The sequence below is a fragment of the Anastrepha obliqua genome, chromosome 2 (genome assembly GCF_027943255.1).
Source record: "Anastrepha obliqua isolate idAnaObli1 chromosome 2, idAnaObli1_1.0, whole genome shotgun sequence".
NCBI lineage: Eukaryota > Metazoa > Arthropoda > Insecta > Diptera > Tephritidae > Anastrepha > Anastrepha obliqua.
The window spans coordinates 110073262-110091313 of record NC_072893.1 but is presented as its reverse complement, the minus strand read 5'-3'; the positions used below and the strand labels follow the sequence as shown (position 1 = coordinate 110091313).

The following is an 18052-nucleotide window of genomic DNA, read 5'->3' as shown; positions in this document are numbered from 1 at the left end:
ATACAGCGTTCTCAATTGTGTACACAAAATCGAAAAATGATGTTTCGAGAAAAACGCGTTTAAAGTTTTGGATACAGGCGATCAGGCCACCCGTCGCGTCCTGTTAAAAATTTTGTCACTCCTTCAAAAATACAGATATCGACTTGAAATTTTGAAAGTATATTCTTAAATAGTTGTAGAATAGATTAAAATTATTTCCAAAAAATCGATTTTTTTGACCCGATAAATGAGGGTCCCCCCTTAAGTAAAATTACTACGTCGATAAATTTGTATAACTTTTTACCGGACTCTGGAATCGATAGATATGGGGCTGTTGACTCGGAAAGCGGCTTGAATGCAAACGAATTAAAAGTGATGCACTTAAGAGAAAATTTGTTTTTGCTTAATATAAACATTATTTTATTTTATTCAAAATGGAGGTTATCTCTCATAGGGTACTTGAACCCTGGCATAAATAAAAAAATATTTATACAAATGATTCAATTTTTGGCTTCGTTTGGTTTACACTTTCTTAAGATGACGCGCCAACATCGTCATTGGTCGGTGGCATCAGTGTAACAGCAATGCAAGCTAACTGTTACTTATATTTCCCCAAATGCACATACGTGCATGTACGAGTATGCATGTATTAATAAAAGAGACTAAAGCATGCGATTAAACTTGAAAGAGAGCGTAACAAGTTATTTGATTACGTTGCTGATTCAAGTGAGTCAGTTTCAATTAAGTTGTTGACCACAGCAGCTACTTTGGTACGCTTTATTCATTTGAAGCGCCATACGCATAGGAGTATAACGAGTTCGGAGACGAGTTGCCGTTCCTTAAAGTGAGTCAATCGAATGCAAAGGACAAATGAACGCGTTGGCGTTAATTGTTTTCGCGTTGTGGGCGCTGTTTATGCGCTATTTGCCGAATATTATTCAGTTTTTGCGTATAAAACGATTTGCCTCAACTATACCAGGACCGAGTATTAGTGAATTGATTGAAAATGCTAAACAAGGACGTGAGTTTCAATTTACAATTTTGTATAGTTTCTTAACTGTTCTAACAAATGATTTCCGATAAAGTCGGAAAGTGTAGTGTCGTTGTACTAACGTAATTTTTGTGTGTGACAGCATCTCTTATATGCCTTCAACTAATATTTTACTTATCTTGAAATAATATTGATGGTTTTGATTTAATCAATAACGTCAGTGGGTTGTTCAAAGCAGACACCATAAATAAATAAATAATTGGCGCGTACACTTCTGTAAGGTGTTTGGCCGAGCTCTTCCTCCTATTTGTGGTGTGCGTCTTGATTTTGTTCCACAAATGGAGGGACCTACAGTTTCAAGCCGACTCCGAACGGCAGATATTTTTATGAGGAGCTTTTTCATGGCAGAAATACAATCGGAGGTTTGCCATTGCCTGCCGAGGGGCGACCGCTATTAGAAAAATGTTTTTATTAATTTTGCTTTCACCGAGATTCGAACCAACGACCTCTCTGTGAATTCTGAATGGTAATCACGCACCAACCCATTCGGCTACGGTGCCCGCTCGAGCAAACACCATGGTTCATGGAAATATATTCTTGATCTACGTCTGGCATATTTACCCTTTAAAATGTTTGTCAGAGTGAATAAAACATAAATTGACTCAGATGATAATTGACTGGCGGATGAAAAATGAAGGACATTTAAAACTAACGACAAAGTGAATCAAAAAAAATCTTTTGCGAGGTAAACTTTTCTCTTTCGTGACGAAAATCCCTTGCATGTATTTCACTGAAAATATTGTACTTAATTTGGATCATTGCTTATTTTTTATTTAGAGCAGTGGACGCAATATTGCATAATTCAAAATTAATAAAAACATTGTCCGTCTGCTTTGTAATACAGTGAAGTACAATATATGCGAACCATTTGTGTCACGAAATTTAAATTTCGTATTCCCAATAAGGCTTTCAACACTCTTTATGAATTTAATAATTAACGAATAAAGAAACTAAAGTGTTGAAACTTTTATACTGTAAGGTCTCTTTTTATGCGGATTATTTTTATCCGATTTAGAGGTTGTGGGGTTTGTATTTCATCCAAATATTTCTTGGCTTGTTAGGAGACGATGAATATAGACAGTCTCCAAAGGTCGTGGAATACTCAAATTTCCCACCATTTGTTCCACTGACATTTAACGTTTACGGAAGCAATTTTCTATTTTTGATTGTTTGATTATGTTGAATCTGCTTCCGCTCAAAAAAACTTTTACTTAACTTTTAGTTTTTTTTATTTGTCATTATTTGCTTCATTTATAACAGAGATATCCCATTTCTTTTGTTTTCTGATTACCGTTTCATGGCATGCGAGCGTGGTTATTGACCAATTTCGCGCATTTTCAATGTTAAGCTACATCGGACAAAGAATAATATATGTAGGTACTAAGTTTCATTCACACATATTTATGTATGTATATTACTAAACACTTAAAGTAACAAGGCTTGACACATCACCTGCAATCTATTCATACCGTTTATATCTGAAACTAATAATACTGATGCTTTCCATTTCAATTCAACCGGGCTACTCGGGTCATGTTCTTCGATTTCGATGTAACTCAAATATGTTGCTCTCTGGTCAAAATAATGAGACACGTACTTTTTTGTTCGCCCGAAAAAATTTTTTTTCAAGAGTTATCGGCAATTTTGTTTTTCGGCTCAAAATCGATTTTTTTTAATTATATAAGAAAAAAATTTTTTGAAATACTCATAACTTAGTCAAAAATGAACCGATTTTAATAATTCTGGGTTCAAAATGATCGTCATTACTTACACAAGCGATTTCTTGCAGAAACAGTTGCAAAAAAGTAGTTGAAAATTTTATATTTTGCAAAAAACAAAAAGTGCGAAACAGGGTGTTTACTCAAAAATTCATTACTCAAAAACAACGCATTTTAGCTACTAGGCATGCAGCTCAATTAAAGTTTGAGATGTTTTTTTGATTTGGAAAAAGTTATAAAAAAAAAAAATGCTGTTTTTGAAATATTGAATTTTGAAAAAATTTCAATTTTTTTTCTTTTTTACTAAATAAAAAATTTTCAACTACTTTTTTGCAATTGTTTCTACATGAAGTCGCTTGTGTAAGTAATTACGATCATTTTGAACCCAGAATTATTAAAATCGGTTCATTTTTGACTAAGTTATGGGCATTTCAAAAAATTTTTTTCTTATATAATTAAAAAAAATCGAGTTTGAGGCAAAAAACAAAATTGCCGATAACTCTTGAAAAAAATTTTTTTCGGGCGAACAAAAAAATACGTGTCTCATTATTTTGACCAGAGAGCAACATATTTAAGTTACATCGAAATCGAAGAACATGACCCGAGTAGCCCGGTTGAATTGAAATGGAAAGCATCTACTAAGATACTCGGAATTTGGTACGACTACATGCATATGTATACCGGGTGCTTCAAAAAAATGTATACACACTTTGAACTTCCATAGAAAATTTATTTACCGGTCTACAAAGTTAAATTTCAGGAAAATAGAAAGCTGAAAGTCCAATGTAAATGAAACATAAATAACAAATGTTAATACTGTTCAAATTGGTGACCTGCAGCATCAATACATTTTTGCTTACCTGGATCAAAATTTGGCGGGCCAGTGGATAGGACGCAGGGGGCCAATCGAGTTTCCAGCACGCTCTCCAGACCTTACACCACTGGATTTCTTCTTGTGGGGCACAGTAAAAGATGAGGTGTACAAACGTAAACCACGTAACCTAGACATTCTTTGGAATGAGATTCAAGCAGTGTGTAGAGAAATCTCATTGGACGTTTTGATACGATGTACAGAATCTGTGGTGACTCGTACTCAAAAATGTATTGATGCTGCAGGTCACCAATTTGAACAGTATTAACATTTGTTATTGTTATTGTATTAACATTTGTTATTTGTTTCATTTACATTGGACTTTCAGCTTTCTATTTTCCTGAAATTTAACTTTGTAGACCGGTAAATAAATTTTCTATGGAAGTTCAAAGTGTGTATACATTTTTTTGAAGCACCCGGTATTATCAATACCACCCCTACTACGAGTACAACTACTAGCACCTAAATGTTGAGCGTGTTGGTAAAAAGAGGCTTGGCCGCTCGTGCAAACTACCCGTCAGTGTCACTAATACATACTACTTGCCTCTTTATCACCAACGATGTAAGTAGCGAATAGAGTAGGCTCTTTTCTAACCCAAGGTAATGCAAGGCGAAGACAGTTTAAATGATTTCGTACTAATGCCCCAGCTATTTATTAGTTGCCTTCTCCTTGTAATATATAATAATTATTCATAATTATATTTCAAATAAATAAACTAGTTTGTCTGTATATAGTAGCACTTAGAACAACTAACAGTTAGGCAACTGAACGCTATCAGTGATCTCCAGTAATGTACAATTGCTCCATTTCAATTATGTGCTCACACTCAAATCTAGAGTTTTTTTCTGGGATGACACCCGTGAATAAGAAACTAGGAAACTCTCGTAAGCACTTCTACACCGGCATAGCAGTATGCACGACTTGTAGCCTCACAGCCTCACCAACTTGCTAAATACTCGTACCTCTCCACTATCCTGCACTCTCCCCGCGGAACTGCCAAAAAGATATTAACTCACGGTGTTGGTTAGCTCAAAGGCTCCTAATTATTGTTGGCGTCTACGAAACTCTGTGCGTCTTAGGTCGTTATGAATTTGTGTTGCATGCGCGTAGATTTTCTTCACTGTAAGGATAGGTATTAGTTCATGCGTCCATCTACCCGTATATGATCTGTTCCCCCGAGCCTGCCAGTGGGCGATAGAGCGACACCTTTCTTCTTCAGTGATTTCTTTACGAATTGCTCCTGCATCGTGTTTCCATATCCTTATAAATAATCTCTGCATTACTTTAGCCAGAATGTTAATTTGGATTAGTCCTGAAATGACGAACGATGAGTCATCAGAAATTGTGCTTAAGTCACAGTTAGTCTGCCAAGTGCTTAGCCGATAGATGACTATTAGTTTTTTTTGCATAGCTATTGATGTTCATTGTATCAGCCCAGATCGGTACTGCATACAAAAGGACCGAGCTGACAACCCTATTATTTTGCTATGACTAGAGCCACCGTTGTTTGGCATTATTCGCGCCAGACAGGACTGCACACTCGATGCCTTGTTCCAGCTTATTCTAGGTGCATTTTAAAGTTAAGACGACCAACAATCATGCTGGTTCCTAGGTAAACGAACGAGAGAAGTTATCACTGACAGTTATTATTTCGAGGTTGTAACAGACTTCGTTTATCTTCGAACTGTTTTGCACTCGTTCACCACCAGACCCATTCGCTTTGCTTCTTTATCCAATCTTTTCCAGCATCAGGTGACAGCGAGACGCCCTGTCTGAAACCTCGCGTGGTATCAAAATCCGTGTCAATCTATAAAAATTTGCGATATACAAAATTTCTCTCCCTACAATTCTACAACAACGGAGTTGCCGTACCAACACGACGAGGAACACGAAAAGAGAATTCGGAAAGTTAAGGCAACAAAATTTGCTCTGTATGAACGCGGTCTAACAAAATTTCCGTAGTATCAGGAGAGAGATTTGGCAGCATCGAAAATGATGAGTTATACCAGTTTAGTGAGGTGTAATCATACTCACTAGTTGGGAATCTTGCTCGATAACTTTGTTGTTGCTTTCATATGCAAAATTTTCGTCAAGTGAGCAGAGCCCAGAGATAGCGAGCAGAGAAGTGGCGAATTGAAGACGCCTATTATACGATAATTATTGTTATTATTTTATGCAACTACATACATATATTCCTCTTTTCATCTGTTCAGATCAATATTCATACAAGTACGCTTGCAAATTTTTGTAGTTAAAAATAAAAAAAATTCCATTACTACTACTATAATTCAGCTTAGATAAATCTAATATTAATTGGTCAAATTTAGATCAATGACTGATATTCTTGAACTTTGAAACGACCATAAATTGCTGACATGCATACAATATATAAAAAATTGTTACATACATATGTATATAGTATGTATAAGTAAATATGTATGCATTTACATTCTAGAGAAGCAAGCAACTTTTACATGTGCATTTACGCAATATTCACATTATATTTATAGAATAATATCGGGTGTTTTTTTAGCTGCATGAGAACTGTCGATATCGATAACTATGGTTCGACAGCTGAAAATGGCAGGCCAAGTCAGTAAGGTTTGGCAAGTCATCATAAAACCTTTGCACCAGAACAACACTTCCAAATTGTGGAAATTTACTTAGAAGAATAAAAATTCGCCCATTTTACATGCGGTTCATCGGTCCTTATTTTTTTCGAAATGAGAAATGAGCTGACCTTACGGTGACGATGGCTATCGATCCATACTGACTGAAATTTTAAAAATTTATCAGCTATACATCGATGACATTTGTTCCAACAAGACGGCGCAACTTGTCATACAGCGTATTTACAGCTTTATTGAAAAAAGTTGTCAAAATTTGACCAATCCAATGGGACATGGAACTCGTAGCCGCGGCGGACTTATGCCGGATATCATAATGCGATGAAATTCTCTATTACATTATAATAAAAAAAAAAAAAATTAATTCCAGCAATATTTCAGCTATTTATTGTAATTTAAGGTTCTCAAGCTCTCAAAAAAACACCCGATATAAATAAAAACTGGATTTGCAATTAAGTGCGAAGTGTGCACATCAATGCCAAATACTATAATTGAAAATACATGCATACTTACAATGCCATTTTGTATGTTTATATATATGTATGTATATACTTCAATGTCGCGGTTCCTATTTCTACATACATACTCGTACATACATAAATCTTTAGTTATTCACTGTTTTACGATAACATTATAATATTCACTTTATTATTCTAATCACCCGAAGATTAGTTGGACTTTCCTCATTGTGTATTATCTATGGTAACTTGATTATTTGTTTTTGTTTTTTGTGGTGCTTATCATTACAAAAAAGGCACTTTTTTAAACGTCGACATCTGCTTAAACATTCAGTGACGCCGTCCCACAGATAAGCAATAAGGGCGTACCGCATGACACTTATTTCTAAAATTTTGCTTATCAATTTACCACCAAAAGTCGGAAATTATTATTATTATCCCACGCCACCCACTTTGTTTCCATATCTGTTTTATTTGCTCTGCTAAATCTGTGTCTTTTTCTATTTTTCCAATGTATTAGCTGTGTATAGTACGTTGGTATCATTTGGTATGCTTATTTCAAGTAGCTGGGTGGTATTGTCTTTTTTATTGACTATTGTAATATCTGGTCTATTACATGCTAATGTTTTAGTAAATCGTTCTATCCCAGTCAATTTTGTATGTATCGTTTTCAACTATTGTGTCTGGCGTGTATTTATAGTATGGCAGAGTATTTTCTTGAATGTTTAGATTTTTATGTATTTCTTTGTGTATAATTTTAGCTACTATGTTATGCCGCTCCTGTTTTAAGATTTTCTATATCTGTGACACTCCATTTCATGATGCCAAATGAGTATGTTAGTAGTGGTATAGCATACATATTTATTGCTTTGAAAATGTTTTTTGAATTTAAAAAGGTTTTTGTGATTTTCTTAAGCTGTGTTAGATATGCATTTGTGATTTCTTTTTTGATTGTGGTGTGGCCTATTTTGATGCTTTGATGAAAACCTAGGTATTTGTAAAGTTCTTTTTCTTCCATGTTTTGTAATGTTTCGTTATTTAGTGTTTCTATTGCATTTCTATTGCTCCATCTTCCCCTTTCGATATGTTGCGATTTGCATTTATCATGTCCAAACTCCATACGTATGTCTGTTGTAAATTGTTCAATGATTTTTATGAGTCTCTGTAATTCGGACTCTGTTGCTGCATAAAGTTTTATATCGTCCATATATAGAAGGTGATTTATTTTATGTAGATTCGTTTTGTGATCTTTTATATTAAAGCCGTATTTCGTTCTATTCAGTATGTATGAGAGAGGATTCAAACATATGCAGAACCATAACGCACTCCTTGAAAGATTCCTGTTTTTATTGCTATTTTATCTGTGATGATATTTTCTGAGTGAGTTTGGAGGTGAATGTTGGTTACCCAGTTTGTCATATTTTTTTGAAGAAAAAGTAAATAACTGGGATGTATTTTGTATATTTTTAAGACTTTTATTAGCCAGCTGTGCGGTATATTATCAAATGCTTTTTTGTAATCTATATAGCATGTGTGGTGATTTCTTTGATTTCTTTGATTTGGTCTATTATGCGCTGTTCTTTGCATCCTTGGCTATATTTCCTGCAAGCTTTTTGTTCATTTGTTAGTACAGTAGGTTATGTTTTTATGCGGCTTTTTTTTATGCGGTTTTGAAATAGTGCGGTTTTTTTTTTAAATTACAAAATGCATGTCGACCTATCGGGAATTGTACATATAAACAAGATTCTAAGCCAGCTAAGCAAAAACTCATCACAGATTACATCAGAAATGCTAACCCTACAAGTATGGAACCGCCTGCATCACCATCCTGATCAGACGTGTACATTTCCTCAAGTGACGAAAGTGATTTTACGCCAAATCCTAAACGAATGTGCAACATGCGGGTATTGTCTGATTTTATTTCTAACTTAAATTTATTTTTCGATTCTGACGTTTCTTAAATAAAGATATAATTTTCAAAAATACAATATTTTGTTTATGCGATTTTATTACATTATTTCAGATTTATGCGGTTCTTAGCACTTTTGAAACGTATCTATAGTTTTACTATAGAACTGGTAGCTTTTTTATGCTGTTTTTTTTATGCTGTTTCTTGCGGAACGTATCTACCGCATAAAAACAGAACCTACTCTATGTTATTGTCTATGAGGTGTATGTATTGTGGTCTCTTGTGGCATTTGTTAAAATTGTTCGGTCATGATATAGAAGGTAGTTGGGGTTCTGGGGTGTATCTGAAGTACGGTATTTTGCTTGGATTAAAGTTGTACATCTGCGTCAGTTTTAGATGGATTATTTTCGCGATGTCACTGTGCCGCTTCAGGTACATAGAGTTTGCCAGTGTGGTGCATCCCGCTAGCACGTGGTCTAATGTCTCACTTCGACTATTGCATCTTCGACATCTGTCTGCATTATTGTTATTATTATTATTATTATTCAATTAATAGTCTAAAAAATACAGTATTTCTTACAGACTATGAAAAACAGTTAATGTTAAATAATTTAATAAAACGTCGAATAAACGGAAGTGCGAAATATGACTTTGTGGCTACTACGAAGTTTCCAGCCTAAGAAAGTACACTAGCCTATGAAGTAAAATTCGACTTAAAAATGGGGCAGCAGCTTTTTGCAGCCAATACTCTTTCCCGTATGTAATTTAAAAGCAAGGCGAACTAAACTTTACAAATATAGCGGAAGGAAATTAGAATTGATACTTATTGATGAATATTAACCCTAGAACGTCATCCTTACGTACATTAACGGCATCGTTTGACAATGATATATGTATTTCAAGTCCATATCAAAAGGCTCATGTACAAAGAGAAACTATTAAAGGTGGCATCTAAGGCGAATTTAGTACTGATGGTGGCGCCATTAAAAAAGTTACTTTACTTTGCCGTCAACTCCCTTCGCAATACAAAACGAACAAGCAGTAGGTGAGATTTCATGTTTGTGAAAATTCAGGGAATGGCTTGATAGTATTGGGATTTGTGAGAAGATTTAAACTGAACAAAGGAATGCAAACGAGCTGCCGCATGTTTGTTAAAGCACAAATGAATAAAAAGCTTCCAAATGCGGTTTTTTGGGTTTTTATGTGGAAGACGCCGTGGCTAAAAAGTTTGTGTGTGTACAAGAAATTGTATTCGGTTGTTTCCATTGCTTTCGCCTACTCTTCTTCTTCGCAAGCAAGTAATTCCCCTTCCTTTTGTTTATTTATTGATGGACTCTTACGACACGGCGAATTCGGTAGGCGCAATCTTTTTCTCTATCATTCTTGGGTGGTATCGGTAAATCAGCCGATTTTTTTTTGTTTTTTTTCGCCGCCGTGGCTGTCAACCCACAATGCATCAAGGCGAATTCATTCTTTGTTTTCTACTTTGCCAATACTTTTGACAATCAATCGTGCAAAACAATATTGTTGACCTAGTGCCACCATCTTTAATGAATGCGCCTTGCTCCTGTGCATAATTAAATTAATGTCCTCAATAGATTTTATTCTTGTGTTTAGTTGATTTGTAATCAAAATTTCATCGCTTTATAACTTACAAAATTAGAACAAAACAAACAATGAAAATATGAGAAAGTTTGAAAATAAGAACGCGCGTCGGCGTTTTGAAGAATGATGACGACTCATGGTTAACAACCCTCTCCGTTTGGCCTCACCCTTCGGCAGTTTGTTTCCTGGGCTAACCGTTGGTTGATGGCTTAGTGAACCAAAAAAAAAAATTATTTTATTGATAAATCTTAAAATATTTTACCGCAAATCACAAGATTTATAATATAACTATAAAAAGCGATAAGCAAAATGGGAGCATTGTCGAAAATATGGTTTTTGATCTAAAAATACTCACACTGATAAAAGCTGTTGGCAAGGCCTGGCTATAAAAAGAGTTTTTATGGTGTTTTTTCTTTGAGCTCGTTAGGCTCGTAATTTTTTGGTAAATCTCATTGAATGAAGGTGATCGAGAATCGTTTTATGATCGCAGTTTATTTTTCCTGCCAGCTTAGACCTTGTTGGGCGACCGTTCTCCTTAAAAAAGAGGTTGTCTGTAAAGTCGGTTTACTGACGATAGTTCAACGTGATAACGTCATAAGAAAATACTGATTGCATGGTTGCACTTTTCAAAAGAAAATTTTAATTTTATTTGTTTGATAGATATTTTGTATGGATATAGAGAATGAGATAACATTAACATAACATAACATAACATAACATAACATAACATAACATAACATAACATAACATAACATAACATAACATAACATAACATAACATAACATAACATAACATAACATAACATAACATAACATAACATAACATAACATAACATAACATAACATAACATAACATAACATAACATAACATAACATAACATAACATAACATAACATAACATAACATAACATAACATAACATAAGATAACATAACATAACATAAGATAACATAACATAACATAACATAACATAACATAACATAACATAACATAACATAACATAACATAACATAACATAACATAACATAACATAACATAACATAACATAACATAACATAACATAACATAACATAACATAACATAACATAACATAACATAACATAACATAACATAACATAACATAACATAACATAACATAACATAACATAACATAACATAACATAACATAACATAACATAACATAACATAACATAACATAACATAACATAACATAACATAACATAACATAACATAACATAACATAACATAACATAACATAACATAACATAACATAACATAACATAACATAACATAACATAACATAACATAACATAACATAACATAACATAACATAACATAACATATCATAACATAACATAACATGCTGTTCAAGCAAGATAACGACGCATGAGCAAGATAACGACGCATTTTTGGTGCGTGCAGCCGGCTACATAGAATTATTAGACGTTATCACGTCAAAAATAATTTGAGACGTTCTTCAACGAATTCAGAAGGCCTTTTGCTGCGGGACGTGTCATTGGCACCAAAGTCGCCATTTTTGAACTTGGCAAACCATTTCCATGCTGTAGATTCGCTATGAAACCTTCTCCACACACGTCGCAAATGTCCCGGGCTGCTTCGGCAGTTTTTTTGACCTCGATGGAAATCAAAGAAGAGTAGGTGTCGAAAATGTTAATTTTGCCTCCTGGGTATTCGATTTCTAAGCCTCAAAACTAATAAGAAAGTAAATAACTCAAAAATACAATTAACATAGTTTTGTAGAGCAGAAAGAATTCTATCGAATGAATAGTTACGCTTTGCCAAACAGCAAACAAACCAACTTTCATATTTCTGAGAAATATATGAACGCAGAAAAATAGAGATATTAGGTGTGTTTTGAGACCAAACCACCGTTTAACAAATTGTATTAGGATCCTGTTGAAATTTTCCTTCACATGTCCTCTAATATAAGGGTAGTAAAGAAAAGGTATTTATAAAGTTGTAAACGGAAGTAGGAGACGATGTCTGCACTTGGTGAGTTTTTATTGAAATAATTACCCTGATTTCTTTTCAATTCAAACCAAAAATACACCACTGGTAATACGAGTAATATATTCCAATATTTCATACTCATTACAGAAATACTTAATTGGTTGACTTCATTGCGCAAGAAACATGGCTCAGTTTTCCGAGTATGGTTTGGTAAAGATCTTATGGTTTTCTTTACTGAACCCGAGGATGTTAAGCAAATCTTAAGTAATAACACACTACTCGAAAAATCCAGGAACTATAAATTAGTCGAGGTTTGGTTGGGCAAAGGTCTGCTCACCAGCGCCAACGAGGCTTGGCATCGTCGCCGGAAATTACTCACGCCCGCCTTTCATTTTCGCATTCTGAGCGAATTCAAAGAACCCATGGAAGAAAATTGCAAACATCTCATTAGCATATTGCGCGAAAAAGCTAATGGTGAGCAATTCGATATATATCCATACATATCATTGTTCTCTTTGGATGCAATTTTGGAGACGGCAATGGGCATTAAAAAGAACGTACAAATGCAAAGCGAATCCGAATATGTAAAGGCTGTACAAACGTAAGTGAAATTGGCAATATAAAGATTTTAATATCATAGTAATAGCAAGCCAAAAACTGCTCGTACTTTATTTCAAATGAGTTCCAAATTTATTGCTTTATTCTTCTTGTTTAATCCTTTTAGCATTTGCCGCGTTATGCACAAACAGTCGTTCTCATTTTGGCAACGTTTCGAATTTCTATATCGCTTTACCAATGCGTATAAAGAGCGCACCGAAGCTTTAAAGACTCTTCATGGCGAGACGAAACGTGTCATTAAATTACGTCGCCAAATGCTGCAGGATACCCACATACAAACAATGGCGGATGCAGAGAAATCTGATGACGTGGGCGTCAAGCGACGTCTTGCCTTTCTTGATATGCTGCTCATCTCACAACTAGAAGGAGGCGACTTAACTGATCAAGAAATTCGCGAGGAGGTTGACACGTTTCTGTTCGAAGGGCACGATACCACGAGCTCTGCAATCGGCTTCTGTATTTACCTACTTTCACAGCACCAAGCCATACAACAGCGAGCTTATGAAGAGGCGGTATCGTTTGAAGGCCGCGAAAAGGAATCGATGCGTTACTTGGAGGCCGTTATCAAAGAGACGCTACGCATTTACCCCTCAGTGCCATTCTACTCTCGTAGAGTGAAAGAAGATTTACAAATCGGTAATATAACAGTACCAAAAGGTGCTTCGGTCAGCACACTCGCCTATATGGTGCATCGTGATGAGAAAAATTTCCCCGATCCTGAAAAGTTCGATCCGGAACGATTCTTAGCTGGGGAGAAGCATATCCATCCTTATGCTTTCGTAGCTTTCAGTGCAGGACCACGAAATTGCATTGGTAAATAGAATTTACAAAATATAAATTACGCCTTTTGATTGCATTTCAATTCGTTTATTATTTGTAGGACAAAAATTTGCTATGCTGGAATTGAAACTTGCGCTCTCGTCACTTTTGAGGAGCTATGAGTTTTTGCCGGTAGATAACTTCAAACCCAATGCGCTGGCTGAGTTGGTGATGAAAAGTGGGAACGGCATCCAGATACGCCTGCGCCCGCGTTTTTGAAATCCTGATAGTTAATAGAACGGATAATTTAATCTAGCTAATTTTTACACTTTTTTTTATAATTTTAGTTTTAGACGAAATAAAGAGGACCTCCAAGCCCAAATAATAATTAACCAAAATAATTAAACGATTTTGTGCGATAAGGGGAAAGGAATTTAGCGGTGGCTTCCAACACAGCTTTGTTCCTTTTCTGGCCTTCAAACAAAAATAAAATTTGATATTCGAATAACAGAATGCTGCCATGTAACTACAGGGTGGCTGATGAATTTTGCTACATTAAGAAACTCAAATAACTTTTTTTTAGTGTATGGAATTCATTTTTTTTTTTCAAGTTGAAGGTCATTAAATTTTATTAAATGTAGCTTAACTAGTTTTAAAAATAATTGAATTTAAATGCCCCCCATGCTCGTTGACACAAGTGCGGCATCTTAGTAAAAAGTTGTTCATTGCTGCTTTGAGAGTTGCGACAGGAATAGCCGCAATTGTTGCCCGAATGGATTGTTTTAGTTCATCCAAATTTGTTGGCTTTGTTTTATAAACTTCTTGTTTACATAAACCCCACAAGAAAAAGTCAGGTGCAGTAAGGTCAGGCGACCTGGGGGGCCAACGAAATTCGGAGTTTCTTGAAATCAGTTTATTGGGAAATTTTCGTCGCAACTCTGTCATAACAGTCTGGGCTATGTGAGACGTTGCCCCATCTTGTTGAAACCACACAGAGCTGAAAGGAATTCTCTTTCGGCGTAATTCTGGATAGAAAAATTCTCTCAGCATTTTCAAATAACGGTCTCCAGTAACCGTAACGGTGTGACCATTTTCTTCAAAAAAATAAGGCCCGACAATACAGTGTGAAGAAACCGCACACCACACTGTCACGCGAAGAGGATGCAATTCCGTCTCGTGGAGTATCTGTGGGTTAGAAGTACTCCACATTCGACAATTTTCTTTGTTCACATTGCCGTTTAAATCGAAATGGGCCTCATCAGACATGAAAAGGCAGTTTAACATGTTTTGGTCTTCTTCCACCATTTGCAGGATCTTCTGGCAAAATTCCAAGCGAATCGGCAAGTCTGCTGCATTCAGTTTGTTAACCATTTGCATTTTGTAGGGAAATAAGTCTAAATCTTTGTGCATTATTGTTTGCAAAGACTGTCGGCTGACACCAAGTTGTGCAGATAAGCTTCTTGTTGAAACCCTTGGATTGCTTTGTATAGCTGCAGCTACAGCAGCGATCGTTTCCTCCGTCCGAACTGGTGGGTTTCGATGATAAGGCCTTCTTGCGACTGTTCCTTGCTCAGCAAAATTATTCACCAGTCTCATTATGGTCCATCTGCTCGGGGGATCGCCGCCAAACATCCGCCTGTACTCTCTCTGTACCAAAACTACGGACTCCAGTGCGTGATAGCGGCGGACTACCCAAATTCTTGTTTGCGTGTCCCAGTTATCCATTTTAATAAATTTTAAAGATCAATCTGCAAATTAAAACAAAAATGGAACAGATAACTTAAAAAGAAAAAAAGTTATTCGATTTTTTTTGGTAGCGGCTTTCATCAGCCACCCTAGTTAAACAAAAGACAGGATAACAGAGCATTCAATAACCATCAGGTTGGCATTTGGAGATTCCCTGTGCTACCAATGTAGGTACATAACTAAACGACCCATCATCGAGAAATGGGTTCTTTATAATAAAAGTTTACTTGTATTGTTTTGTCAGCGTTAATTTCGATGTTCCATTTTTTGAACCAGTTTAATGTCACATTTAATTCGTTTTGTAAATTTTGTTTTGTGACTTTTGTATCTTTATGAGATACCATGAGGACTGTGTCATCCGCAAATGTTGCAGTCATTCTGTTTTCTGACTTCGGTTCCGGTAGATCAGCCGTGTACAATAGATACAATGTTGGTCCTAAGACACCGCCTTGGGGAATGCCTGCGTTCATAGGTTGAATGTCTTAAGCATAAGATAAAATTAATTAGGTAGTTGTGTTTTTAATTTATGGAGTAACCCAGGGTGCCACACTTTGTCAAAAGCTTTAGCTACGTCGAGGTATATGGACATGCACACTCTTTTTTTATTCAGGTCGTCATTAATTTTGTGAACTACTCTATGAATCTGTTGGATTGTTGAATGGTTTTTCCTAAATCCAAATTGGTGTTGGGGTATCAGATTCATGCTTGTTATAATAGGATTTATCTGGTCAAATAATATTTTTTCGAAAATTTTTGATATTGTCGGTAGTAGGCTGATTGGTCGATATGATGTCGCTAGTGTAGCGTTTTTGTTAGGTTTCGGGATCGCTATAACTTCAGCTACTTTCCAGGTACTAGGGAAATATTTGAGACTTATAGCAGCGTTGAAAATATTTCTTAGATAAATTATTGCCTTGTCAGGCATATGCTTCATAATTGTTCCCGAAATTTGATCGTATCCAGGCGATTTATTGTTCTTTAGAGTTTTTATTAATTGTTTTATCTCCGTAGGTGTGATTTTTTTCATTTGCTTCTTATTCTCGTTTGCTGCATAAGTGAGATTTATTTCGTTATTATTGTTTCCAAAAGTGTCTTTAAAATATGGAGCTAAGACCGTTGCTTTTTCTGATGTGGTTCGGGCCCATTTCCCTTTAGTTGTTTTTATTGGTGGTAAATGTATTGTGGCGCAACAATTCTGTTATAAAATTTGTTGACACTGCCAAAAATCTAGGAATAATTTTCAATGGAACTCTATCGTGGAATAGCCACATTTGCAGTGCAACAGGCAAGGTCTATGGTATGCTCCGTTCGTTATGCGCTATTCAGCACTTTACTCCAATGAAAATATGATGGCTTTTAGCTAAAACATTTCTTTTACCAACCTTATTATATGGATGTGAATTGTATGCCAACTGTGATAGTCTGTGTCGTAGTAAACTTAACCCCTTGCCGTGCTTTAACGAGTCTGACTCGTAATGAAAATTTTGGTCCAAACATGAATATGACGAGCCAGGCTCGTGAATAGATCGTCGGGCCAAATGTAAATATCACGAGCCGAGGTCGTGTTCAGATAGTCGGATCAAACATAAACAGCACGAGTCTGGGCCGTGACTGAATGTTAGTTTCTATCTGTATGCCACCAAAGTTAGTCACGAGTCTCATAATTGCTGTTACAAAGTAGTTTATATAGGGTGGGCCATGTAAAATTTGCTTTTTGAATCGGCTATAAAACAAAAACTAATAAATATTTTTTCAAACTTTTTTTTTTATTTTGAAGATTGAACACTGTCATTTATGAATGAAAAATAATATCGTTCAAATGACTGCCACGACTGGCTTTACAGTAGGCCATTCGATCAACACAATTTTTAAGCACATTTTCGATTGTTTGGGCTCCAATTTCATGAATGGCAACTTCGATTTCGTGTTTTAAAGCATCAATCGTCTCTGGATGGTTCGCATAGCATTTGTCCTTAACGGCTCCCCACAAAAAATAGTCCAACGAGCTTAAATCACAGCTCCGAGGCGGCCAATTGATATCGGAATTCAAAAACGGTAGCCAAAAGCTAGAGTGTAACTTTGGCAGTGTGACAATTTGCCCGTCCTGTTGAAACCAAATGTCGTCCATGTCATCCTCTTCAATTTTTGCAAACAAAAACTCGTTGAGCATGTCACGGTAACGCTCGCCATTTACTGTAACCGCGGAAGAAAAAGAAGACTCACCACTTTATAGCGTCCCATTTCGTAAATGTCAAACCTGGTAAATTATGAACACATTTGACATGTCATTTGTGTTACCATTCTCAAAAAAATAGGTGGTTCAAAAAGCAAACGCTATATGGCCCACCCTTTATTATTCTGATCTGTTTACCACGCGTTGACGCGTAACAGTTGGGTCCGAGTTTCGTCGAGCTAAATGGCACGTTAAGGGATTAATATCCTCTATAACAACATCGCCAGATATGTACATATATTGTGTAAAACGTAGTGATTGCATATCATTTTTGCTTTAAAGATATTTTGTATAAATTTTATAATTTATTAAAAGTTAAAGGGCTAATGCTCCTTCACAAGGTCATTCACTTTAGTGAGCCCAAATATATTGCCGAACGAATTCAATTCACTAGATCATCCCGATCACTTAACCTATTTAGTAAGAAATACACTTGTCTTGCATCTGAACGTAAGTTCTTCGTTATTGCTGTTCGCTCTACCACAAAAGATCAAAACCAATCAAAGTA

General features: G+C 35.6%; 1 protein-coding gene across 1 annotated transcript; it reads left to right on the top strand.

Annotated features, from left to right (window-relative positions):
• The first annotated feature begins 732 nt into the window (after positions 1-732).
• On the top strand, positions 733-13972 carry LOC129238871 (probable cytochrome P450 4s3). The gene is made up of 4 exons (XM_054874094.1): positions 733-1000; positions 12336-12789; positions 12913-13619; positions 13687-13972. The coding sequence occupies exons 1-4, from the start codon at positions 850-852 to the stop codon at positions 13842-13844; spliced, it is 1470 nt and encodes a 489-aa protein (XP_054730069.1). The 5' UTR covers positions 733-849; the 3' UTR covers positions 13845-13972.
• Positions 13973-18052: the final 4080 nt, after the last annotated feature.

What these genes read in the sequence shown, in the direction of transcription:
- LOC129238871 (XM_054874094.1), top strand. Translation starts at nt 850, where the DNA reads ATGAACGCGTTGGCGTTAATTGTTTTCGCGTTGTGGGCGCTGTTTATG. An exon ending in TGAAAATGCTAAACAAGGAC is followed by an intron (nt 1,001 to 12,335) that starts GTGAGTTTCAAT and finishes TACTCATTACAG; the next exon opens with AAATACTTAATTGGTTGACT. An exon ending in TATGTAAAGGCTGTACAAAC is followed by an intron (nt 12,790 to 12,912) that starts GTAAGTGAAATT and finishes TAATCCTTTTAG; the next exon opens with CATTTGCCGCGTTATGCACA.